The sequence below is a fragment of the Sander lucioperca genome, chromosome 22, assembly GCF_008315115.2.
Source record: "Sander lucioperca isolate FBNREF2018 chromosome 22, SLUC_FBN_1.2, whole genome shotgun sequence".
Lineage (NCBI taxonomy): Eukaryota > Metazoa > Chordata > Actinopteri > Perciformes > Percidae > Sander > Sander lucioperca.
In genome coordinates, this window is record NC_050194.1 from 6,912,424 (window position 1) to 6,939,256 (window position 26,833).

The 26,833-nt window shown below is 40.7% G+C and overlaps 2 protein-coding genes and 1 long non-coding RNA gene across 3 annotated transcripts in view; 2 read left to right on the top strand and 1 right to left on the bottom strand.

Moving 5' to 3' along the window:
• Positions 1-26,833, bottom strand: part of mrtfab (myocardin related transcription factor Ab) — an 88,652-nt gene that overhangs the window by 45,498 nt on the left and 16,321 nt on the right. Inside the window, exons 2-3 of the mRNA XM_035997413.1 lie at positions 7,184-7,245; positions 2,995-3,180 (exon numbers count right to left, since the gene is read on the bottom strand). Of these exons, the coding sequence (XP_035853306.1) occupies positions 2,995-3,180; positions 7,184-7,245 (248 nt within the window). The remainder of the gene's footprint in view (positions 1-2,994; positions 3,181-7,183; positions 7,246-26,833) is intronic.
• LOC118494234 lies at positions 8,783-10,549 on the top strand. The gene is made up of 3 exons (XR_004896330.1): positions 8,783-8,884; positions 9,097-9,187; positions 10,258-10,549. It is a non-coding gene; the product is annotated as an uncharacterized LOC118494234 (long non-coding RNA).
• On the top strand, positions 11,611-13,481 carry LOC116048723 (SUN domain-containing protein 3-like). The gene is made up of 4 exons (XM_031297917.2): positions 11,611-11,777; positions 12,209-12,382; positions 13,044-13,133; positions 13,323-13,481. Exons 2-4 carry the CDS (start codon positions 12,323-12,325, stop codon positions 13,431-13,433), a joined length of 261 nt encoding a protein of 86 aa, XP_031153777.2. The 5' UTR covers positions 11,611-11,777; positions 12,209-12,322; the 3' UTR covers positions 13,434-13,481.

Consider the following 26,833-nt stretch of genomic DNA (forward strand, 5'->3'; position numbering starts at 1 on the left):
ACAGGTTATACGGGACCTCGGTTGTTAGGTTAGGTGAAGCCGGGTAACTGAAATAAATCCAGGGCATGTTGATCTTGACTCATAGTACAGGCCTCTGGTCAGGTGAGAAGGATCCTATTTAATCTCATTATGTGGTACTACAGAGCTGCACAGCAAGTCAACTGAAAGTGTTTGTCTTGATCTTTTACCAACCCAGTTGTGGTGTGCGTTTTGTTTTTTTAGACGTGATGAAGTAATCAGAACTGACAACAGAAACAACCTCGAAACATGTTTTATAAGTATAAGAAGTCAGATATTTACATCTGCAAGCCAGAAGTTGCTGGTGCTGGGAAAACAATAACAACATAATAACAAGAAGAACCATGGACTAACTGCAACTGCAACTTGTGAGAAATGCCCACCATCATTTCCCAGAGCTCAAAGTGAGATCTCCAAATGTCCCCTCCAATAGTCAAAATCCCAAAGATATTGAATTTGCAAGGCAGGGCAAGTTAATCTGTATTGCACCTTTCAACAACAAGGCAATTCAAAATGTTTTACACAGGACATAGGAAGGCATACCATGATATAAAACAGAAAGAAAGGCAGCAAATCCACACATTTAGGAAGCTAAAAGCAACAAATGTTTGGCATTTCTGATAAATGAAAAATTACTTAAACTCTTATTGGTTTATCAAAATAGTTATGGCTAATTAACTAAAATCGATTAATCGTTCAGCTCTATATGCCTATATTCAGCTATTACTTCTTGATACTAGCAACAAAAGGTGTTACGCTTCAATTACAAAGACTTAAATCTTATTTATTTGAAGCTGTCGCCAAAAGCTCCCGTCTTACATATTAACATTGTCCAATAAAAACCTTTGAGTGGTTGTGACTTTCATTAATAGTCTCTAAGGACGTTTTCACACCTGTAGTTTGTTTGCTTTGGTCCAAATCAGTTGGAGAATTAGTGAACTTGGAGCAATTTGCCCTTGGTCGGTTTGGTTTGGTTTCACACCTGGAAAAATCTAAGCGTACCAAAATGCGTCATTACAAATCAGGCAAGAAAGTAAATTCAGGAAGAAGGTTCTGTGTTCTGGTCTAGTGGTCAACCAGCTTATTTCATTAAAATTATCAGACATTGTTTCACAAGAGATGTGACTACATCTGCTCTGGTCACCGAGACTTCGCTCTGCTCTGCCGGCGTCTGTCTCCAATTTTAGCGGCAGCTGGTTTGACCACGGAGATACGAGTGACGGACGGGAAGCTTGACTACAGTCTATTTCTGTGATAGAAACACTGCAAGCTGCTACAGTTTGCTGCTCTGCTGCATCGCAGATTGCTAAACACACCTGACTACAGTAGACTACAGCTCAGACTTGAGGAGTACATAGTTGGTGCGGTTCGAGTGCGGATCACGTTCTCACCACAAACGAACCGCTCCAGAGTTGGATTGAAAGCGTACCGAGACCACCTCTTCAAGCAGGTCTCGGTACGCTTGTTTGGTCCGCTTTTGGTGCGCACCAGAGTTCGAATGCCGCGTTCTCACCTGCCCAAACGAACCGCACCAGCGGGGCAAACAAACTCTAGCTCGATTCAACCAAACTAAAGGCTGTCGGTGTGAAAACGCCCTAATTCACTTGTTATCTGGTTGATGAAGCTAAACAAACCAAACACATAATTGTAGCAAAGTCAACTTTTCCACGATGGTTCAAACCAAAGGAAGCTGCTGCCAAGTACTCTAAGCTCTAAGCTACAGAGTCCTGCAGAGTCTTATGTCCACACAGCCAACGGGCAGCGCAGTCTAATCTACTGTAACAAGAGGTCAAAGCTGAGAAGCAAGCCAATTAGGAACCGCAGCTTCTTCACTCGCTTCTTTCTTGAGACTTCAACACACACACACACACACACACACACACACACACGCACACAGAGTTTGGCCTGAGCACTAACATCTCAATGTTTCCAACTCTGCAGTGAGGTATGTTCTCCACTGACAAATGATTTCTGTCTCTCAGATAAGTGCTTTTTCCCCCACTTTCTACTTAGCCTCAACTTTTGTTACAGGCCCTCCATGCACACGTTTTTAGCTTGGAGGATTGGATATAAGCCACCTCTAGGTTGCTATGCCAAAATATTCACTTAAGCATTGGCCTACAATGTCACCGATCAGCTGAGACAAAAACTGTTGTAGCTGGCAAAAACGTATAAATATACGACCTAAAAAAATCACCCTCTGTTCATACGGTTGAGAAATAGTAGTTAATAGTCGGTATGTTGAGATGTAAACATTCAAATAAGTGAATGTGGTTAAAAAAAAAAAAAAAGAAAAAGGGTAAAAAAAAATAGTATTTTGTTGATGTGTTATTTCAGAAGGTAAAGACCTGCCCTGCAGTTTATGGGACGTTACTAGGCCAGTAATAGTTATAGTAATAGTTTGACCCTCCATACCATCACTTGTAAACTGTAGCATTAACATTTTCTACTTGTTTGGTCATCACAGCGCTTTTCAGATGAGGTTGGAATATTCTGCTGCAAAAAAAATTGAGCCAGGATGACAAAATATGGGATTAAAGTAGGACTGGACGATTGATCGAAACTGTATCGACATCCAAATTCTGAAGCTGTTATCGACATATTTTTCCCATGACGATAATTTCAATCGTTTTTATAAAACTAAAATGTGACTTTTTTCACAAGACATTTTCATAGTTCCCGCTTTGTGTTTCCTTCAATTATTTTAAAATAACAAAAATAAGCCCTTTTGAATAAGAAAAAAATATCTCACCTTCAACATTTGAGCCTATTTACAGAACAAACCCTGCCAATGAACTATGAGAAGAAGAAAAAAAATGAATCACAATTTTTTTTTTAATTATCGTTAATTTATTGTTATCGAGGTAAAAATTCGCAATTAATCGTGATTTTGAGTTTAGGTCATATCGTGCAGCCCCTAGATTAAAGCTCCGGTGATTGTAATGAACAGAACGGGCGCATGCACTACGGCCTCACCATTCTTTCTCTCCTGCAGAGGGCGCGGGGTGGCTCCAGGCTGAAGGGACAGCTCCTGAAGCTCACTGGTCACTGCCTCGCTCTGAGGGCTCGGGGCCAAGCCTGGCGTCCCAGCGACTTCCATGCTACCACAACTCGGCTCCTCCCTTCTCTGTGGGTGTAGTGTTGCCAGGGTGACTGGGAGACCTGTAGCAAAAAACAGGACAATACGAGAATGACTCATCGCCAAAAGGCTACATGTGTTGTTGATACAACAACTGCCGAGACTAAACTGGTATTGTTAATCTAAAAGGTGCAATCAGTAATACTTTACTGGTTCGCTGTCAAAAATAAACTGAAATATAAAATGCACCACATGCTGGGGGTTTGGTTCAGTTTCATTTCAATGTCTAATTTAAAACATCAGCGCAGCAGTTAATAGGCTCAGGGACTTTAGACATAGAAAAACTTCAGTACTGACGCAGCATTTTATTATCTGACAGCTAAGCAGCTTATGATTTAGCTATTGAGCACATAAGCTTGCTGGGTAAAGTTTGTCTCTGATGCAAAATAGCAAACATCAGGTCATCACAGCATCACATTCAATAACATAACCAATTTTATTTATTTATTTTTATTTTACCTTTATTTATCCAGATAAGTGGATTGAGAACAACTTCTCATTTGCAACGATGAACTGTCACATTCACACAGCTACACATTCACACCTGGGAGCTGCCCGGTACAACCACAGTCTGATCTGCTGGCCACTGAGCAGCTCCACTGGAGCGGTTGGGGGTTAAGGGCCTTGCTCAAGGGCACCTCAGTTGTGGTAATGAGGGAGGGACAAGCGCCGCTCTTTCACTTTCCCCACCCAGATTTTTATCCTGTCAGTCTAGGGATCGAACCGGCGACCTCCCGGTCACAAGCTCGCTTCTTTAACCTTTAGGCCACAACTGGTCTTAATAGCCATTTGCCAGTTCACAGGAGTGCATCCATAGATGGAACTCGGAGGAAAAAGCCATAGCTTTTACTGCTAGCTTGAGCAATGTGGCACCAGTTTGTCAGTTTGTACTTTGTGGAGGTGTGTACTGTATTTCCAGTGCAAAATGTGGTATCGCTGGTAAATATTATGATATGGATCTAATCTCTAAAAAAAAGTAGTTGTGTTTTTTTTCCCCACAAAGGGTTTGTTTTATTACGTCATCATTGAAGAGTGTTATGTATTTGGAAATTTACTACATCAGATTGTCTTTATTAGCCAATCAGAGTCAAGTATTCAACAAAGCCACGAACTAAAAAAGAAAGATAAATGGTACTTGGGGCACTTTTACAGGCTACGAGTCCAAAGGCTGGTCCAAGGAAAGTGAGCATGTCTCTTCTCTCCTCTCTGTCTGTGTTTGTCTCTCTGCAGGGCTGGAGGCTAGGGAATTAAATCAGCCATCAGGGAAGAATTTGAATGTTTGAGCTTTTACAACTGTTGCTGTGGCCTCTGCTTTAAAAAAAAAAAAAAAGGCAGAACTGTCCCCCCTTTTTACTTCTTAACAACCTCAGTGCAATTTCCACACCTTTAAACCCTGTGTAACAACTTACCCTCAGAGCTGGAGGTATTTCATAAAACAAGCTAAAACAAAAAGTGCATGTCTGTGTGCGCTTTGTGTTGCATCTGGCTGCAAGACAAATTCCCCTGTTGGGGACAATTAGGGGAAAGTTGAAAGTTGAAATGGGGCTTACTGTTCAGAGACTAACTAAAATATTGAAGGGAAAATGACCAAAACCACTTCCATAAACAAAGCCACAGAGAACCTTTGGTAGTATATTATAGACCACTAGTTAGTACAGACTTTTAGCTACGTTTGTTACGGCCTTCTCCTTGTAATCACGTCATTCTGGGCTCAAGTCCAATATGAATAATGTAGATTTTCCTTTGTAGCCTACATTAATGTACATGTGTCGGATCCAACATGAAATTAAAGGGTAATTTTGTTTTTTTTCCAACCCTTTTTTCCTATGTTTTTGTGTGTAAGTGACTGGTGAAATTGGTCCAGTATTAAGCGAGAACGCTGTAACTGGCAGCCACAGACCGGGCTGCAATGTAACGCTATAGGGCAAACGTGCATCGTCAATTTGGTAAACTAAAAGTGCTTTTTTTGCCGCTAAACGGCTCAAATTATTATTCTAAGTGTCTGACAACATTATGGAAAGGATCCCTACAGAGATAGGCCTTTTTAAAACCTCTTTAAGACCTTGTTGTTTAACCAGAAACAGCTCTGAGGTCGCTAGCGCTAAACCCACCAGACTCCATTTAAAAAAACTATTTATTTTATTTATCTCAAACAATCAACCTACTTTAAAAGAGAAAAAAAATTAAATTAAAATAAAACACAAATATAAAACACAATCATATACAAATCAATCCGATTCTTTCATAGAACACAAAAAGGATGAGTTTGAGAAGGAGCAGGCAGAAGCATAATGCTTAAGAAGTCCTGTCCCAATACTTTTAGCGTATAGAGCCAATGTATTTTCACATGTAAATCGGTAAACTATGTGTTTATTTCAACCATAACTATTGTGATTGTTGGAAAAGTGGAAAGATGACCCAAAATGGCTTTTTTTATAGTTTTATTTTGTGTCTGTTGACTTTGAATGAAGTGTATTTTACGATGCTAAAATTACTGTTTATTTACATGGAGTCTGGTGGCTTTGGCGAACGCAATTTCGCGGATGTTTTTATGGTTAAAAAAAGGATCTTTTGTTCTAACAGAAGGTCGACCTCCTTAAAATCCTTTCCATAATATTGTCAGACACTTAGAATATTAATCTGAGACTGTCAGTGGCAAAACAAGCACTTTTGTAAATGTTAATAGAATCTGCACAATTGCCCCCTAACTTGCATTGTAGCTTGTTTCGCCGCTGCCGACTGCAGCGATCTTGCTTAACACTGGACCAATGTCAAAGACTGTTGTCCCCATCAGTCACTTAGACACAAAAACATAGGAAAATAGGGTCCAGGTTGAAAAATCCCAAAGTTACCCTTCAAACAACTTAGTGCTAACAAAAAGGACCCTCGCCATGCAATACATGCTTTTAGCAAAATGATTTTGATGTAGTTTAGCTCAGGCTACTTGGTTTATACAAGTGACATAACATCCTCCTACATTGTTTAAATACACTTCATTATCACAATATTGATACGCATGTCTTCCGATATTGCTAATTGACAAACGTATGCAATGACTTTGCCTTTGCACTGTCATGACAGCATCGGTGAGCATATCCTCAAAAAAAGAGCTCTAACTGAGCGGCAAAAGCATACAGACATGAGTTCTGCATGTACATTTCAGCCCAAGCATAATCTTGAAATCACATCTTAGATGTTAACAACCGAAACAAGTCTAGCAAAGGAAGTCACAAGTCTTTCCGCTCAGACTGAGAAAAACAAACCAGGTAACTGGTTTAGAAAGAGAAGGAAATAACATGATGGTGAAATTTAGTGGTGCTAAAATTAAAGAATTAAGGGTCAGACAGCTGCAGTATGGCAAACCATTTCTGGAGAGAAATTAGCCAGTATCTTGACTAACACTGAATAATGCATTACTAGCATAGGACACCCTGTATCCTTGATAACAGTGCAAGCTATCATGATTTGACACTGACAGCGAGATCATGTCTGTAGTGGCTTCAAGACAGCATGTGATCTCTGTGTGACCAGACTTCAAGATGCATATCTCCTGTTCACAAGACATCTGAAAGTATGTGTGGCTTTATATCTCTGTCTATCGCAATAATCTAGCCTAGCAGGGCCCAGGACTCCACAGTGACCTAGATATAAGGGGTTAGACAGTTAATCCACCCAACCATTTCAAATAGATAGCTTTCCAGAGATGCTAACTTTATTCTTACTTTCCCAACAGAGGGCTGCTGTTCAGACATGCAGTGTGTACTGTTGTGGTGCAATGCATTGAAGAGATACACAAAGTAGTCCAGCATTCCTCTCTACACGCCCACACTAGCCTTACAGATATGTATCACAATTACACAGAAGCACACACGTCCTGACAGCCACGCTGTTTCACCACCAGACACAAAACAACAACACTACCAAGAATTAGCACAACATTCCAGTTAGCAGCAGCAAGGTAAAGGATGTGGTTCCCACCTGGCCTGTCATAAACTAGGCTGTATGGGAACCAGGCTTGTTGCTTACCTGTAGAACTAAATCTTGCAGGGGCGTTTTCCCATTTCAGCAGGACGGAGCTTTGAACGGTTCTGTTACAGAAAATAAAAAAGCACAGCTTCAACAAAGAATAATAATACCTTATTCTGCCAAACCATTTTCTTTTATTCTAGACCACGGATTATGATGTTGAACAGCAGTGTCGGTATCAGTGTAACCATGGCATGTGCAAAAAGGCCCTCATGGAGTAAAAGAGGTTAAAAAAAGAATACTCATTATATGGGCTAAACGAACCCACGTTGCAGGAGGCCTTTCCACACATGCCATGGGGCAGCAGCCTACAGCTGTCACTGTCCAAAACACAGACATGCTAAGCTATTGTTAGCTTGTCTGGGTGGGAGTTAACCTGAAGTCTAAACGCAAGTTAAAGTGAGGCTGCTAGGTAAAAATCACAAACAAACGACACAATGAACGTGAAAGGTTACCAACTACATAATAACATCCTTAATACTGGCGCTGGCTACGTTTGAAAAGCTGTTCAGCATCCCTGTTGACTGCAGACAGTCAGACATCCCAAGTTAGCTAGCTAACGGTAGCATGCTATATCTGCCAGGCATTACAACAAACCGCTAGCTAACTGTTCAGCGTAGTTCCTGTCTGTCACGTTACGGTTTTCTCTGATGGGGAATCTAGCGAATGACGCGACGCTATCAATGTAAACTACACATATTTACGCTTACTTTTCATGGTCGCCACTTGTGTGTTGTGTCTGTAAGGATAAACGGCGTTGACATCACACCGCCACTTCCGAACCACAAAGGAAAACTTTAACCGGAAAACCCTCCTCTGCGTGGGACGCAAAGACCCACTTCCTTCACAACACACACCTTTACAACCAGTTTACTACTAAGTTACTTCTCTGTAATAGGAGGTAGGCCTATACAGCAGAGTCATGTCCGCATATGTCTGACACAACAATATGATACCTATAAGTAGCATTTAACGTTAACTTGAAGAAAATAAATTATAGGTAGATGTATGCAGCACATACAACTACACAGACACACACCCTGCACAGTCTCTGTCTCCATCTAGTGTCAAACTATGTGTAGTCTACTTCAGGAGGCAAAACAAGCTCACTGTGTCTGCCTTTATTACTGAGCATCTTTCCAAAAATAAAGTGGATTCCAGGGGATTACAATTTTGGTTACAGTGACACATTTTTAACCAAACAGCAAATAAACAACAAATACTTTGTCATTTTTAGTTTTATTGAAAAACTTTACTCTCCATATTTGTTTAATTGTCTGCTTTCCTGTAAAAAGTTTTAACAGTTACAAATCAGTTCATTTTTATGAAATTACTTGGAACTATGGGGCATGTAATACCAGTGATTAAAACTTTATTGATAATGTGTCAAAAAAAATCAAAAAATATATTCATTTATGTGATGTTATGTCATGTGATTTAAGCCTAATTAACATATAGAATGCAGGCATGTTCCATGACCTCATAGAATCATTATGAATTCATTATGACACATTTAGAATCCTAATGACCCTTCTAGACTCATCTTCAGAGTTACATTTGTCATACTGTTTGCAACATTAACATGTTAGGTGTGTATGTGTCAGTAGGATCGTTTGATATAGGAACCCATTTACCTAAACATTTTAACTCGCGTCATCAAGGATTTTGACTAATTCACTTCTTGCATCATAAAAATAAGAGGTAAGTTACCAGCAATTGTATTTCCTAGTGGTCAGATACAAATTGCCTCCACATCTGAAATAAAACCTTGGGGAATGTAGAATATAGGCTGAAAGTTTCATGCTTTAGTCATAAAATGCACAATTGGTTTGCCTGTCTGCCCACTATAAACCATATGTAATAAACAGTGTGTTAATGATTATTTGCCCATCCGTCTTTCTACCATTTTCCAGTCATGTTGAGAAGAAGTCTTCGTTTGGAGGATGCAGGCTATTACACAGAGGAGGGGACTCCAATCATTTCCTACAGGGAGGCCTGTTACAGGTAAGTAGAGGACTGTGTTTGTGTGCCCATGTTATGTCCTGTATGTGCATATGCTGTAAGGGTCAGCACTTTATAAATCTTAAAGGTGCCCTGCCACACAAAACCGTTTTTACTTGTATTTTTTGAAATATGTTAGGTCCATATGTGTTTGTGTTATGTCGTGAATGTGAAAATGAACTGCTACCTCCTCTGTCAGCTCTAGCCACTGAAAAGAAATAAGTGGAGAAATCAGGCCAATTACAAAAGTTGGTCAGTCTGACATGGTGTTGCCTGAGCTCATTACTATTAATGAGCTCGCCCAGTTGTGCTGGGTAAAGGATGCTGATAGCCAGGCTCTCGTTGACTAGCTGTTAGCCAATCAGAGTCAAGCAGCTTAGCTCGTTGAATATTAATAAGAACTGGCACAATTCGAGCTGAGTCTTCCTGCAGGCTTTCTATACTTTATTTTTTATTTTTTTTATTTTATTTGTTTATTTTTAAGGGACCATACACAGTTCAAGCCCTGTACCAGAGTTAGCTATACAGCTCATTTACATCTGTGGTCCATGGGCAAGGGAGATAAAAGGACAATATAGACAATACAGACAATACAGACAATACTATCAAAACAGATAAAAACTTAACAAACAACATATAACAAGCATTACACCACACTAGAATGGCTTGAAACAAGGTAACCAAGGCATTTTTTCCACAAAAAATGTTACAGAGTCCATGGTAGAACTTCAGACATTACCACAAAGTAATGAAATACGTGTGGCAGGGCACCTTCAACACATCATCGCTCTCAAAAAAAAAAAAAAAACTGTTGCTTTTTTTAGGAAATGCCAGAAAGGCTAATTTCAAAACTATTATATTGAGCTGTTTACCTCCGACAAAATCTGATGAAATTGCCTCATCGCTGTTTAAATATTCGTAAAACCCACAGATAGAGGTAAAGGGTGACCAATACTGTATCATTGATATATGAAAAGAAATTAACATGACGAAATATGGAGATACAAGGTTTCTGCCCGACAGCGACGACATATCTCACGTCAGTCTTTACTAACTTCTGTTGTATCTTTTAGGGTCTTTCAGAGGAGGAAAGGTCACCGTAGTCATCACCACGAGTCAGTAGGCCACGATGAAAACACCAGTAACACCAGTGAGACACAAAATCTGAATATTGAGACCAGAGTCCCCACTCAGGCCAATCACACTCGGACCCCTGCAGTACAGATCATCATCAGCTGTCTCTGCGTCCTGCTCCTTCTGGTCGTTGGTGAGTTTCGTCCAAATCTTGTCAATAGTAGTGGTGTAAATAAAACAATCATGGTATATAATATATTGATTCTTAAGACAACAATACAATATTTACTGATATCACAAAGTCTGCCACTATACGATTTTGATTTGATTCAATTCCGGGGCCTACGAGACAATACATAAGCCCATTTAACACAATCAGTTAGATTTATTAGAGCCCGACCGATATATCGGCGGGCATTTATAATGGCCGATAAATGAATATTTAAAAAATAAAATAAAAAAACAGACAAAACACCCTTCAACCATGTTATGACTGTTGGCGCTGCATAGTTTGTCCACCAGAGGGCGCTCTACACAACGTCTGTGTTGGCAACACTTGTGTTTAACCCTTTAAGTTTCATATCTTAAGTTTGTATTTACATTTTATTTATCAGAACTTTAATATATTTTGATGTTAAAAAAAAATACAACACACTAGAAAAATCGATACCCCCAGTCTTTATCACAGGCAAGGGCACAAGCCAATAAGATAAACTAAACAGACAATTTTTAAACAATACAAACATACTACTCCAGTTCACGTCCTACTTATTAAGAAAAAAAGAACAAAAAACAAGCATTTACATCAGTGAGATTGACATTCTCCTTGGTCACTTCTGTATTTTTCAAAAATATATCTTTTGTATACATTTTTGCAATTCTTTTACAGTTACATTATATTTATACTGTTTGATCATGTCGTCAAGACCATCCACAAAACCACACTGCAAGTTGAAAAACACATACTTTTGCGATTGGTCCAAGCATACTGCTGTTTCAAATTGAATTCCCCTCTTAAATTATAACCCCTCTCTCTATCTGTGAACAGTTGTATGTGTCCAGGCAGCAGTTTATCTTTTGGTTTAAATTATTTGTGCAGTCTTAAATTTGACCAGATCCTTAAATTTTATTTCTAACCTTTGTGCTTTGTGTCCCTCAGGACTCACAGATATGCAACTAAAGGACATACATATGCAACTAAAAGAGGTCCAGCAGGACGTAGAGATTCTGAGGCAACATGTGATCATGTCTGTTCCTCCGGCATCGAACTTTGCATTAGAATCGCAAGGCGAGTCATGTTCATCTGTCTCATCAGGATTTATACACGCGCTTTACGGTGGAACTTGTTTAGAGCTTGATTCCTAACTTTGTATGTGTGTCTTTGATTTGTGTGAATGCAGGTGCCAGAATTTCAAAAGATTTATCTTCGGACACATATTGGCCTCCAGGACTCGGAACAATATGGGATGAAATACACAAATGGTTGTATTCATCCAAAGCGCAGCAAAGAGTTATCCAGGTAGGAACATGTAAAGATAGTTTAACACTGTATTGTAATCACACTTTTAAAACTTCCGTTATTTAATATGAAATAACATGCAGAAACAGTTGTAGTTGATAAACTGTGGAGACTAAAATGTTACATTTTCTCCCCTCAGGGACATTTATCATTAATTCCTGGAAAATGCAACACTGTATTGTAATCACACTTTTAAAACTTCCGTTATTTAATATGAAATAACATGCAGAAACAGTTGTAGTTGATAAACTGTGGAGACTAAAATGTTACATTTTCTCCCCTCAGGGACATTTATCATTAATTCCTGGAAAATGCAACACTGTATTGTAATCACACTTTTAAAACTTCCGTTATTTAATATGAAATAACATGCAGAAACAGTTGTAGTTGATAAACTGTGGAGACTAAAATGTTACATTTTCTCCCCTCAGGGACATTTATCATTAATTCCTGGAAAATGCTGGCCCTTTTCAGGTGACCGAGGGCATTTAGTCATCGCCCTGTCACACCCAGTTTCCATCACTAGTGTGACACTCGGCCACATAATGAAGAAACAGTCCCCATATGAATCCATCTCCAGTGCACCGAGGGAATTTTCAATCTATGTAAGTCACACATTTTCTATTATTATCCCCGATATGTTGAGTGGTGGGAGAAGTATTCAGAGCCTTTACTAAAGTGAAAGTACTAATACCACACTGTAAACATCCTCTGTTACAAGTAAAAAATCCTGCATTGAAAATGTTACTTAAGTTAAATTATGTAAGTATCATCAGGAAAATGTACTTCAAGAATTAAAAGTAAAAGTACTCAATGCAGAAAAATCCTCACATTTTAGAAACCGGAAATGATCCAAACAGTTCTGTGTTTTAATCGTCTAATATTTCAGATTTACTTGTAGGCCGTTAAATTGATGGGTAGTTTCATTCATATAAAAATATCGGATTTGATAAACTACATGAGTTTTGTGTGCAAAAATCTTAATTTGTAAAGTAACTAGTAACTAAAGCTGTGATGATGTGCAGATGAATGTAATGGAGTCAAAAGTACAATATTTCTCTCTGAAATGTAGTTGAGTAGAAGTAGAAAGTGGGATGAAAAGAAAAGACTCAAGTAAAGTACAAGTACCTCAACATTTGTACTTAAGTACAGTACTTAATAAATGTAATTAGTTACATTCCACCACTGGATATGTCCGGCATACTTGTGCACTGTGTGAATAAAACTGACAACAAAAGGCTAAGTTCATCTCTTTTTCTTCTCCAGGGAATGAGGACTACTGACGAGGAAGGAACCTATTTGGGAACACTGGTTTATGATGAAGACGGCGCAGCATTTCAGACCTTTAAACTGCCTGTGAGTATGATATGACAGTAGAGCTCTCATAAACATAATAAGTAGAGATTCTTCTGATAATGAAAGCTCTTCCTTCCCATGTAAATGGCTGCAAACTGTGGTTGTTAAACAAACTGTATTATAGAGGTGGATTTCATCATTTCTCTCTCTGACTCTTTTTGTTCATTTCTCTCTCTTGTCTCTTACCAGAATCCAGACAAAGGAATCTTCCGATATGTGAAGCTACAGATTGACAGCAACTGGGGAAACATAGACTACACCTGCCTGTACAGCTTTATGGTTCACAATACTTTAAGTTGAAGGTAAATTAACCGCAAAACACCTGAATCTGCGACTCACTGCGATGTGCGTCGCTGCGAATAAAACCCTTCATTTTATTAAAATGGCTGTAAAAGTTTTAAACTACAACTCAGAGTTGTTTGAATGACAGAAATCAGCTCAAGGTACAGTGTAGCGTTAGCATGCTAGTTGATGCTTTCTATACGGAGTGCAGACTGATTGCTCTCGCGAGTCATGTGACCAAATCGCAGCCTTTGCGATTAGGAAATCGCGTTTTAACATATCGTGATATTATCGAAAATGCAATTAATCGTTCAGCCCTAGACGTGCGTCGCTGCGACTCGCTGCGACTCACTGCGACGTGTGTCGCTGTGACTCGCTGCGATGTGTCGCTGCGACGTGTGAGGAGGGCCCAAAAAGATGCTAGAATGAATAGATGTTGTCGGTACACGATCCGTTCTGCCTGCACGATCCGTTCTGCACATGCGCAAGATAATACTGTTTTACGTATCCATACGACCTGCACGATCTGTTCCACGCTAGCCTATGGCTAGCCTCCACCGGGAAGCTAACGTTAGTTTAGCTAACAGCTAATTCGGCTAACCGCTAGCTGACAGCTAGATTCAGTCTAAAATAACGTTAACTCAAACGTAATGGGAAAAGCAGGCTACAGCTAAATTAAGACTTCACAGTAATAACAATAAAGACAAGTATTGAGTGATTGTATTTTAAATGAGCACAAGTAAAGTAGAACTGACGTAACAGCTGTTATATATGTTAGGTGTTTGTTATATATGTCAACATTTATTTTCAAGTTTTATTTTGAGGGTCTTTTAAAGTTATTACATGCTGTCTCAGCTAGCAGTTAGCCGAATTAGCTGTTAGCTAAACTAACGTTAGCTTGGCTGTCGACCGGAAGTGTGGAACAGATCGTGCAGTGTCGTAAATCCTCGTACAACCGCGCATGCGCGAACATTTTGCGCATGTGTCGAACGGATCGTGCAGGCAGAACGGATCGTGTACCGACAGATGTGGATGCGGGGAGGGGCCCATAGAAAATGCCTTTCTACAGGGCCCAGAATTTTATGCTACGCCACTGGCAGCACCGGAGCAATCTCGGAAGTGGAACGTCAAGGATATAGACTAGCTGTTAGTTAGCCATTTGAGCATGTAGCTTGCGACGAGTGTCACTGCGACTCATCAAAATCTGACGAAAATCTTTTAAACTGACCTTTGTTGATCTGAAATGAAGACAGATTCATCAACTGCACGGCCTATTTCTCGCTTAAAATGTTTTCAGAAACACGTTTCGGTGAACTATTTTAGTACAATATGAGACAGTATTCTGAACAAGCCGCCATGACAGTCTGGCTGTGAATTTCCGGAGAAAAAAGAACCACGTGACGCATTCGTCCAATCAGCTGCCGGTTTTCATTTTCTGGGAAATAATCAGACTGTTAATGGAAACAATACAGAGCAGCGCTGCCTGCTGCTATGGAGACATATTACGTTTTGCGCACGCGCAGAGCGTATGCTCAAGTCGGCGTCGCCTCAGTGTGTTCTGAGGCATTTTTTTAACCTTGGGGACCCGACTGATCAGTCAGACTGCCTTTTCTGCCGACGGTCGGCCCGTCTTTTTGGTGTGTCAGCACCCTAAGGGGTCCTTGACGTGAAAAAGTTTGGGAACCACTGGTCTAGACCACACACAATAATTTATAATAATAATATAATTTACAGAGACACAACAATTCTCCCAAGAGCCATTGCACTTAGTCCGGCCGACACAAGGAACAACTTGTTTTTAACAGACCGAAACCTTGAACAGAACACGAGTCTAGGTGGGCGGCCTTCTGCCTCCACTAGTTGAGGGAAGGATTCATAAACACAAATCTATACGATATGTTCCCAGATGTTTTGCAGTTGATTTACCTTCACTCTTAGGGCGGCATGGTGGCTATGTGAATGCAGCCTCCTATGTCTGCATGGGTTTACTCCGGGTGCTCCGGTTTCCTCCCATACATGCAGGTGAACTGTGTGTGTTTGAATTGAATTGGATCATTCAATTGGAATAAAGTAATTATAATTACAACACTAAATATATTGAATTGTAATTATTGTTGCTCTGTGTGTTTTTCAATAATAAATGTTAAATGTCATCATTCATCCATCTTGCAAAAGCAATTGCCCCTATTGGCTTTTTTCTACATCACCAATTATTAATCAAGCATGAATTTTTCACTGTCCTGGGGGGTTCTGAGCTTGTTGTCAAGCCAATAGACTTTCCCTTTACTTATTTATATTGATAAAATGAAATTGTTTCTTTCTTTTCAATAAAAATAATTTGCTAAAGATTCCAAATTAATACAGAGTTGAATTAATGTTATTTTTGGGCCGGATGCTGAAAAGGCTTATGATTCGGTGAACTGTTCATACTGGTACAAGGTTTTAGGAAAATGTAGGTTTCATGATGATGCTATAAGTATTATCAAGAATTTATATGATAAGTCATCTGCTAGAATTAAAAGTAATGGGCATTTAACAATTAGTTTCACTATTAAAGTCCCCTTTGCATTGTTCATCGAACCACTGATTTAATTGAGTGACCCCTCTTTCTCTCTTCCAATTTAATGAAATCACTTCTAGTTTTTGGATCTTTGTCAAGGTATAAATTAAATGTACAGAAGACCCAGGTGCTAGTTTATAAATAAGACCCTCCTGATTACATAAAGGCTGATTATAAGCTTTAATGGCAGGCAGAATCAATGAAATATCTCAGGGTGTTTCTGCCGAAAGATTTGGACAGACCCATCAGCCATCTCCTAAATCTCTAAACTGAACTTATTACCAAGACTTTTGTATCTGTTTAAACCTTTGCCTGTTGATATTCCAGATAAGCAATTTGTGGAGTGAGATAGACTTATATCAAGGTACCTGTGGCAGGGCAAAAAACAAAGAGGAGCTATAACACTCTCCAACTGCCAAGAAAAAAGGGTGGTTTAGCACTGCCATGCCTGAGGGACTATCACAGGGCTGCCCAACAAGAGCATGAATTTAACAATTGAAAGATATTGAGACTGCTCTGACAGATAATACCCCAATTCAAAATATGAGAATAAGGACAACCCATTGGATAGGTCTACGGAAAATATGGAATGATGTGAAAAAAGGTTAAATCTAAAAACTGTAGAAAGGTTATGAGTGCATATGACACTGATTTTACCTGGTATACTCTGGTAGAAAAATTGGGCCACAAGTGCTGGTATGACTAATGGGAAACTTCAAGATTTGTATAGATAGTTTACATTTGTACATATTGTACATTTTTCTTTATCAAGTAATCATAGGTAGATGTAGAAGAAACACAAAAGAAGGGCAAAATAAATGCATTTTACTCAGCTTATGGATCACAAAGCCTAACAGAATTTATTTCTACAATGGATTTTTGAACCAGAAAGTAATCTCTACAGCATATGTGAAAGAAGAAATGGGAACAATGATGCATTTTAACATTGATAGAGAAAGCAAGAGAGTATTTATGCACAATCCAGTGGCAAACAACCGCCTTTCTGTAGTTGAGAGATTATTGCTGGAAGAATGTGATACGCTTTTTTATTCCACAGAAGAAAAAAAAAACAGAGGACTTAACTTGCTGGAGACAATGTGATTTTGTGAATGCCAAATATTATCATAGTTTTTGGGACTGTAATTCATTCATTTTGGCAGGACATGTAAAGGTTGTAGAGAGTATACTCATGATATTAAAGTTCTCATATTATGCTCATTTTCAGGTTCATACATTATTACATTACATGGTTTAATTTTCAAAAAACGCCATATTTTTGTTGTAATGCACATTGCTGCAGCTTCTCTTTTCACCCTGTGTGTTGAGCTCTCTGTTTTAGCTACAGAGTGAGGCATCACACTTCTGTTCCATCTTTGTTGGGAGTCGCACATGCGCAGTAGCTACGTAAGGACTACTAGCCAGTAGAGCTGAAGATCTTTTCTTGCGCAATAAATGAGCGGTCAGGTGATGCATTTCGATTAGCGCGAAAATGGATTCTGAGGAGGTGAAACGGAGGCTGGCATCTGGCGATTACCTTTTTGTTGCACTGGCAAAGAAAGCAAAGTCTGAGGTGCGGAAAACTTGCTGAGATGTTACGATGTTACTAGAGTTGAGCCGAATACTCGGCTGAAACGAGTATCCGGTACGGATAAAGCAGTTTTGCCGAGTATGAGTATTATACGAGTAATACGAGTCAATATCTGTGCTCGGATTGAATAAAAATCCTCATTGGGTAGCTGACTGTGTCTGCGTTCTGTGATAGGCTAGTCACAGCGCCCCTCCCCTACACACATATGCTACATATTTATTTGTGCTGTGTCCCGCTCTGCTCACTCACACACAGATCACTGAGACAGACAGCTCTCTCTGTCTCTCCCTCAGTCACTCAGGTTCGCGGGTCTTTTCCGTTAACGTTTAGGGTTTCTTCAGCTTCAGGTTTGTTTTTTACTTCAGTTTGTAGTACTTACTTATTAACCAGTAGAGTTCTGGTAAACGTGGGGTTTGTTCAGACGTGGTGCTTGGTAGAATGCGACCCGCGTTGCGTCTCTGCCTGTCGGAGATTTTTTTTCTTTTTTAAACCGTCAGCTGGCTCTAACCAGTTTTTTTTTACTTCACGCACTGAGTGTCTGACACTTTCTTGCTGTATTTCATTAAAAAAATAAAGGAAATGTGGTATAAAACTATATTACAAATTAATTAGCTACACACACTCACACACATACCTGGTGTGGAAATAAAAAAAATAAAAAAGTCAAAATCACACTGATCATAAAAAAATTAAAAGTTAAAAAAAGAAAGTTATGTTGAGTATGAAAACTCTTGTTCATTACATTTTACTTCATAATTGCAACCGCATGTGTTGTATTCGTGTCTGAGTGTATGTGTTGTCCAATGTTGTCTCGTGCCTCGTGTCTAGAGGCACGGAGAGTAGTGTACTGGTGCACGTCCAGTTACACATCTGTTATTAGAGCTAGCTTTGCAGTTCAAATTGCTAAAGAACAAAGTTATATGGACGTTTAAATTGCAGTTTGAATTGTTAAAGCTACATTGTACAAGTACAAGTACGTTGAGGAACTTTGTCGTTCAAAAGAGGAGAACGAGCGACAACGGGAGCTACTGAATGCTAACTGCTAAGTTAGCGTAGTGGCTCGATTTCAGAGCTAAGTGTTGTTAAGCATGGCTACATCCATACCTCCTGATGAGTCCTCACTGCCCCGCAAAGTGACATCACTGTTTAGGAATACCAATAAGGAAATAGCTGACCTCAGGGAAGATGTTCGTCGGATGTCCGAGGAATTAAAGAATAAGGACGCCCTGCTGGCCGCCTGTTTTGATGTAGCCCATGATCAGTCGCTGCGGATCTCAAGTCTATCGGCGGCACTCCAGGATACGATGCACTGGGACCGGTCCACCTGTCCACGTCCATCCTCCTGCTCAACGCCGACCGTCGGGCCGTCCTGGACTGAGGTGGTCCGCGGCCGGAGGAAAGCCGAGGATGGGGCTGCATCGCCTCCTGCCCTCAGCCTTTCCAACCGCTTTGGTGCCTTGTCGGAGCTAGATGCCGACCTGACTGGCTGCCCCGGCTCACGTTCGATGACCGGGGTTGGTGAAGTGCCTGTAGCGACCTGTTGCATTCCAACCCTCCCGGCAGAGGCTGCCACAATTCCTCATGGCTCGGTGCCCGGTGGTTCCGGAGCTCGCCCCGATGCGCAGCCGGCTCCCCAGCAATCACCACGGGGGAGGACTGCTGCACGACCGGCTCACCGGATGTCGTCGCAGGAAGGGGCTGCTGCCATGCGCCGGGAGCTTCTGCAGGATGTGGGTGAGATAGCAGAAAAAATCGACGCTGCCCAGGCTCCGAAAAAATCCAACGGAAAGTCAGCTTGGCGGTCTCCCTCCTCCCTGACCTCGACCGCCTCTGCTCGGCGCAGGATCCTCAAAGAGGCTGTGCTGCGTCACTCTGGTGGGCTTCCTCGACCGGACCTGGCAGGTAATCCTCCACTCAGTACCGATTCTGCGGGCTCACAAAATTCTCCTGTCCCGTCATGCAGTGTAGTCCGTACTCCTTGCTGCCATGAGCAGCCCAGCCTTCAGATTCATCGTCCCCTTTTTGCCCCGACAACTCTGATAGTGGGTGACAGCATTTCCAGAAATATATGCTTTTTTTAACGCCATAACTCGCTGTTTTCCGGGAGCAACGGTCACGGTCCTTCTGGAGAAACTGCCCGGTCTACTGCAGTCTCTCTCACCCTCCATAACTCAAGTGATTATCCATGTGGGCCATAATGATATGGCACGTCGGGAATTGGTGAAGACAATGAAGGATTTTAACGACATTTTTAGCCTTTTAGAGCTCTGTGGAAAATCTGTCTTTATCAGTGGCCCCTTGCCAACGGTGTCCCGCGGTTCAGAGCTATTCAGCCGGCTTCTGAGTCTTAACACCTGGCTCCAGTACACCTGCTGTGCCCATAACTTTGGATTTATTGACAATTTTAATTTGATTAATTTTTAGCATAACATACAGCACGCTGTACAGTCCGACCCACATGAATGACTGTTTACACCACACACCCCCTTCACAGACTCTTCTTCTCTCAGTACCACTTCTTTCTCTCAGGACATTGTCAGCAGTGACATCTCCCCCTATAGCCCGTCAGTGGCAATTACACAATCACCACTCTATCGTCCCATACAGACCTTTTTAACAATTAGGCCGTCCACCCTGAAGAAACGCTCTGGTAGAACACTTCCAAGGTATCTGTGTCCCCTGGCCCGGGACCCTGCTGTACCTAGCAGTGGGTCCGCGCCTCTCAAGATGGCGCTGATAAATGCTCGATCCATTACAAACAAATCTTTTATTCTGAATGATCTGTTTATTAATAGGTGTCTTGATTTCTTGTTCCTGATGGAGACTTGGCAGAAAAACTTGGAATACGGCCCTCTAATTGAACTTTGTCCATCTGACTGTTGTTTTATCAGTACTCCCAGGACCTCTGGTCGTGGTGGAGTGCTTGCGGTGGTATATAAAGGCTGCTTTCAAAGTCTCACGGTACCCACTAGAGTTTTTTCCTCATTTGAACTGCAGGTTACCAAAGTTGGTAGTTCTAATCCATTTTATTGTATTTTAATTTATCGACCGCCTGGTTCTAACAGTTCTTTTTTGTCTGAATTTAGTGATTTTTTATCATCCATTATTATGTTGGATAAAGTTATTATGGTTGGAGATTTTAATATTCATGTAGACGACTTGTCTTGCACTTTAGCTGCTGACTTTCTTAATGTAACTGAGGCTTTTAATTTTATCCAGCATGTTTCTGGTCCCACACACATTGGGGGTCACACTTTAGACCTTGTTTTTACTCTTGGTCTTAATATTGACTCTGTTTGCTCTGAGGAACTGCATATCACTGACCATGATTGTGTTTTGTTTAATTTGTCTTTCAATCCAGACGTATTGCCCGGTAAAAATGTAAGATGTTCTCGCATGTTAAATCACTCCTCTGCTGAGAAGTTTACTGCAGCTTTTGTCCAAAGCGCAGTGCTGTCCTCTCATGCTGACATTAATGATCTGGTCCATTCATTCAACACAAATTGCATATCAGTGTTGGATAAAGTGGCTCCGTGTCAAATGTGTCGTGTTTCCACCGTCAACTCATCCCCATGGCTTAGTGACTCCATACGCTGTTTCAGGCGTACATGTCGGAGGGTGGAACGACAGTGGAAATCCTCCAAGCTTCACGTTCACCAGCTATATTACAAGGACCTTTTAACTGAATACAACATCATGGTCAAGGAGGCGAGAACAACTTATTTTGCTAATCTTATTTCTTCCAGTAAACAAAACCCTAAAATCCTTTTTGAAACCATCAACAACATTGTCAATCCTGCTCCCCCTGAAGTGCCATTTTTTTCAAATAAGGACTGCAGTGACTTTCTCAACTTCTTTATAAAGAAAATTAATGATGTCAGAAATGGCATTATCCCTTCGACTACTCCACTTTCGGCTCACTCAATCCGGCCACCAATCATGAACCATTTTGCTCCAATCTCGCTACAAGAACTCACTGATCTGGTTAGCAGTATGAAATCTTCCTCGAGCCCAGGAGATATTATACCAACTTCATTATTTAAAAATGTTATTGGGTCTGTGAGTAGTTGGGTTCTCGCTATACTCAACAGCTCTCTGCAATCTGGTTGCGTCCCTTCATATTTTAAACATGCAAGTGTTCAGCCACTTCTAAAGAAAACCAACCTGGATACATCACTTCCGGCAAATTATAGGCCCATTTCGAAATTGCCTTTCATCTCCAAAATTTTAGAAAAAGTTGTTGCTAAACAGCTCACTGCTGTCCTGAATGCACACAACATTTTGGACAAATTTCAATCTGGTTTCCGTCAGAAACACTCAACGGAAACCGCTCTTCTTAGAGTGTCCAACGACTTATTAATGTCCTCTGACAAGGGTCAATGCTCTGTTTTGGTGTTGCTGGATCTTAGTGCCGCTTTCGATACAGTGGATCATAACATCATGCTTGAAAGACTGAAGCATTGGGTTGGTATCAGGAAGCGCCCTGGATTGGTTCAGCTCCTATCTATCAGATAGAAGTTTTTCTGTGTCTCTTGGTCCCCATTCCTCAGAAACTGCGGCCCTTTCCTGTGGGGTGCCGCAGGTTTCTGTGTTAGGTCCGCTTTTATTTGCATTGTACATGCTCCCCCTGGGACATATAATAAGCCAAGTTGGAGAACACACCAAAGCGATGAGACGTAATACGTCTCTATAACAGCAGGCAGTGCTAATCTGAAAAAATGAAAACCGGCAGCTGATTGGACGAATGTGTCACGTGGGTCTGGTTTCTCCAGAAATTCAAAGACAGACTGTCATGGCAGCTTGTTCAGAATACGATCTCATATTGTACTAAAATAGTTCACCGAAACGTGTTTCTGAAAACATTTTAAGCCAGAAATAGGCCGTGCAGTTGCTGAATCTGTCTTCATTTCAGATCAACAAAGATCAGTTTAAAAGATTTTAGTCAGATTTTGAGAGACTCTAGTCACGCTCATTCCGCTCCCCGTTTCCGGGTTAGAACTCTACCAATCAGATGGGTCATTTGAGTCAGACTGCCGGCAGTGCCTGCCTCGCCGATTATACATGTCAAATCGGCCAAAATGAAGGACAACAGCCCCTCGGACGGACGACGGCACAGAAAACACCGAACAGACTTGAGTCACTGACCTCGCCAGACTGTCCATTCCACTCCATCGATTATCGGCTCTGTGTTTCCGGGCCTTTAGAGATAGGTTGAAAAGCTCAGTCATCTGTGGAGAATTCACACAAAGAGTAGAGCCACTGGTCCTTTGCATCAAAAGGAGCCAGTTGAGGTGGTATGGGCATCTGGTAAGGAAGCCCCCTGTGCGCATCCCTAGGGAGGTGTTCCAGGCATGTCTAGCTGGGAGAAGGCCTCGGGGAAGACCCAGGACTAGGTGGAGAGATTATATCTCCACCCTGGCTAATGTGGCTCAGGAAAGGGAAGTTTGGGGTGCCCTGCTGGAGCTACTTCCCCCGCGACCCGACCCCAGATAAGCAGATGCAGATGGATGGATGCTGCCAGACATTTTGGCAACGCTGAAAAGCCTGACCCATGGCTCTGGTAACTCCCTAATGCAGCCCCCCACCCTGACCATACCACATCATGCACATCGGTCTTCCTCCCTGCCTCGCAGAGCTCTCTGACACAGTGAAGACCGAAACAGAAGAGGCCACGTAGTTAATCTGTGCTCCAGAGTGTTACTACAGAGAGAGTATAAAAGATAGGAGGAAAGGAAAAACACAGACGTCCTGCATACCAGATCTGCCCTCCCTTAAGAATGCTCTTCTCTCTCTGTGGATCAAGAATTTAGGTGTATCAGTTTGGTAAATGACAAAACAAACAAGGTGGTCTATGATTAAACCTTGTTCTGAGTGTGCTTGCATGCTAGAATTATAGAGGTTAGCATACTGCTGTCATCTGAATATATATTCCCTCTAAGGCAGCACCATAAAACAGGATCACAAACAGAAATTCAAGAATGACAGTTTTGACCTTTTGAAGGGCTTTCCTGTTGTGACCAAGAAAGTTTGGAGATGCTTTATTTTTGGGTCTTTATTTTCTAATAATTTCCTTGCAAGATTTTAATGAAAGAATTATGTTTTTTTGGCACTAATGACAAGGGAAATAAAGACTAAGTTGCTCTCGAAAGGAGTTTTCTTAAAAAGATCTGCTTCATTTAAAGGTACAATATGTAACATTTCTGCATTAAAATGTCTAAAAACAACCATACCTATGTTATATATTTAGTGGGAAACTATTGTTATCCTGTTCTTTCTTTATTCTTATTCCGTACGTTTTTTGGCTCTCCGTAACTTCTGCATACGTTCAGCTATTAAAACCATTCAACTTTTAAAATGTTCAGCTCTTTCAGCTAATGATGGGACTTCTTCAACTTTTTTTCTACTATTTATACTTTTTTAAATATTAAGCTTTTTAACACTTTTTTTTTTAACATTGAAGTCAATGAGAGCATGCTTCAAATCCTTCAAATCTTCTTCCGCTGCCAAACTTTTCAGCCCCTCCATACTTTCACCTACAGACACCAAACAAACTTTAAAATGTTCACAAAGGGTATTAGGCTATATCTTTTCAGTTTGATATCTTTTACAGTTTTTGTGAAAAAGCTGTTTAAGTTTAGTGATCATTTCAGGATTTTTCTGCGTTTCTAATGAGTGTGTGTTGCATCTGCCAGAGTGGATGATGTCATCGCGTAGAGTGCAGCACCTTAAGAAAAATATCTTTGTCCCCTCTCTATAAATTGCTCTCACGCCCACAATATCTACTTGTCATACACAATTCATACATCAAAACGTAGGTATTTTTGTCTAGTTTCAGCCAATATGCTCAGTTATGCGATATGCCTTATACTTTTGGCTCGATGAGCTTCCAAATAACAAGAGTTCCACATCTCCCTCCATTCACGGCCATGTTAAATGTCCTCCACATTTCCCAGCGAAACGCAGAGCGAACCACTTTTTTAAATCGCTGATATGCCCAACATAAATTTTACATGAATACGTTCACAAAGGCCTTGTGGTGGTCACGATTACATCATTTCACCGATAGCCCTTATCGTTTTAGCAGTCTGAGGCTTTATTTGAGAGCTTGCTCTGTATCTTTGAATAGCTCCAGTGGGGCACAGCTGACAGTTTCAGCAAGTGACATGGTCGTTAACCTGATTAAAGATCAAAGAGATCTCATCACAGACTTCAAAGGGTGTTTTCACTGGTCATACGTTACCATGACAACCCTTTCACAGACAGTTGAACTGAATACTACAGGCAGTAATATGAACATTAGTCTATATCTTTAGTGTTCCACTTCTGTTTGACAGTCTCTGTCTCTCTTTATCTGTCTGTGTCTCTCTGTCTCTGTCTGTCTCTCTCTGTCTGTCTCTGTCTGTCTCTGTCTGTATATGTCTCTCTGTCTCTGTCTGTCTCTGTCTGTCTCTCTCTGTCTATGTCTCTCTATGTCTGTCTCTGTCTGTCTGTCTATTTGTCTCTGTCTCTCTGTCTGTCTCTGTCTCTGTTTCTCCCTGTCTCTGTCTGTCTGTCTCTGTTTCTCCCTGTCTCTGTCTCTCTCTGTCTCTCTGTCTGTCTGTCTGTTTGCTTCTCTCTGTCTCTCTGTCTGTCTGTCTCTGCCTCTCTCTGTCTGTCTATGTCTCTCTGTCTCTGTCTCTCTGTCTTTCTCTGTCTCTCTCTGTCTGTCTCTGTCTGTCTCTGTCTCTCTCTCTCTCTGTCTGTCTTTCTCTGTCTGTCTCTGTCTCTCTCTGTCTGTCTCTGTCTCTCTGTCGCTGTCTCGCCCTGTCTCTGTCTGTCTGTTTCTGTTTCTCCCTGTCTCTGTCTCTCTCTGTCTCTCTCTGTCTCTCTGTCTGTCTGTTTGTTTCTCTCTGTCTGTCTGTCTCTGTCTGTTTCTGTTTCTCCCTGTCTCTGTCTCTCTCTGTCTGTCCATGTCTCTCTGTTTGTTTCTCTCTGTCTCGGTCTGTCTGTCTCTGTCTGTTTGTTTCTTGTTTTTCTTCCCTCTTCCGTACGTTTTTTTGGCTCTCTGTAACTTCTGCATACGTTGAGCTATTAAAACCATTCAACTTTTAAAATGTTCAGCTCTTTCAGCTAATGACGGAACTTCTTCAACTTTTTTTCTACTATTTATACTTTTTAAAATATTAAGCTTTTTAACACTTTTCTTTAACATCGAAGTCAATGAGATCATGCTTCAAATCCTTCAAATTTTCTTCAGCTCCCAACATTTTCAGCCCCTCCATACTTTCACCTACATTTCTACATAAAGAACCTACGGTTCTCTCACACTGTCTCGCACTCATTAGCAGGTGTGGTGATTAATGATCAAAGACAGGCTTTATAATTTATTTTACGGATTTAAGCTATTCAACCAGTTTAGCTTTAACAATTCAGCTATTCATGTTTTATTTTGGCTCTCCTCTCTTTCTCTCCTCTCTTCTCTCCTTCTCTCTGTCCTCTCTTTCCTTTTGTTCAGCCCCATTCTTTTTACCTAATATATTTCACATCTCATATCAGTTAGATTGATGCTTTTTCGTTCTATGCAGTGTCTGATAATAATACAAAGTATTTCTTCTTTCAGCCGTTTTAGGTAATTCATTTCAACTTTCATCTTTGACAGTATTACAGTTCAGCTTCAAGCTTTTCTAACAATGTATTTTAGCTCTTCACTTGGGTAATGCAGTTTAGCTTCCAACTCTAACAATTTTCCAGATTTTTTAGCAGTGTAGTGCATTTGAGCTTTAAGATTTTTCGTACTATTTGTTTCATATTTCTGCATTTGTGAGTGATTATCAGTTAGAAAATATACTCAGACCTCACAATGTTCTACGTCTTTTGTCATTATTCAACTTTTGAAGCCACCAGTTCAGTTTAGCATAAGCTTTTAACTTTTTAATGAAATTCATATGTATTAAAACGATTTCCACTTTTTCAACTATTCTCACTACTTCAACTTCTTCTTACTGATTTAAGCTATTCAACCAGTTTAGCTTTAGCAATTCAGCTATTTAGCATTCCCACGCATTTTCCGCAGGAAATGCATTTTCTAGTTAGTTGTGTTCTTACACTATCCCAAATGTTTCCACTAAATGGCAAACCCAGAGAAATCTGTTATTTTATTTTCAGACACGTCACGTTTCATTTAGCCGCCCGTCAGTGGCGTCATATAACCTTTCACCCTCTAGTTACTCGTAACTTCCGTCAAAACACGGTACCCAGATGATATGTTCAGGAGTAATTGTAAATCATACA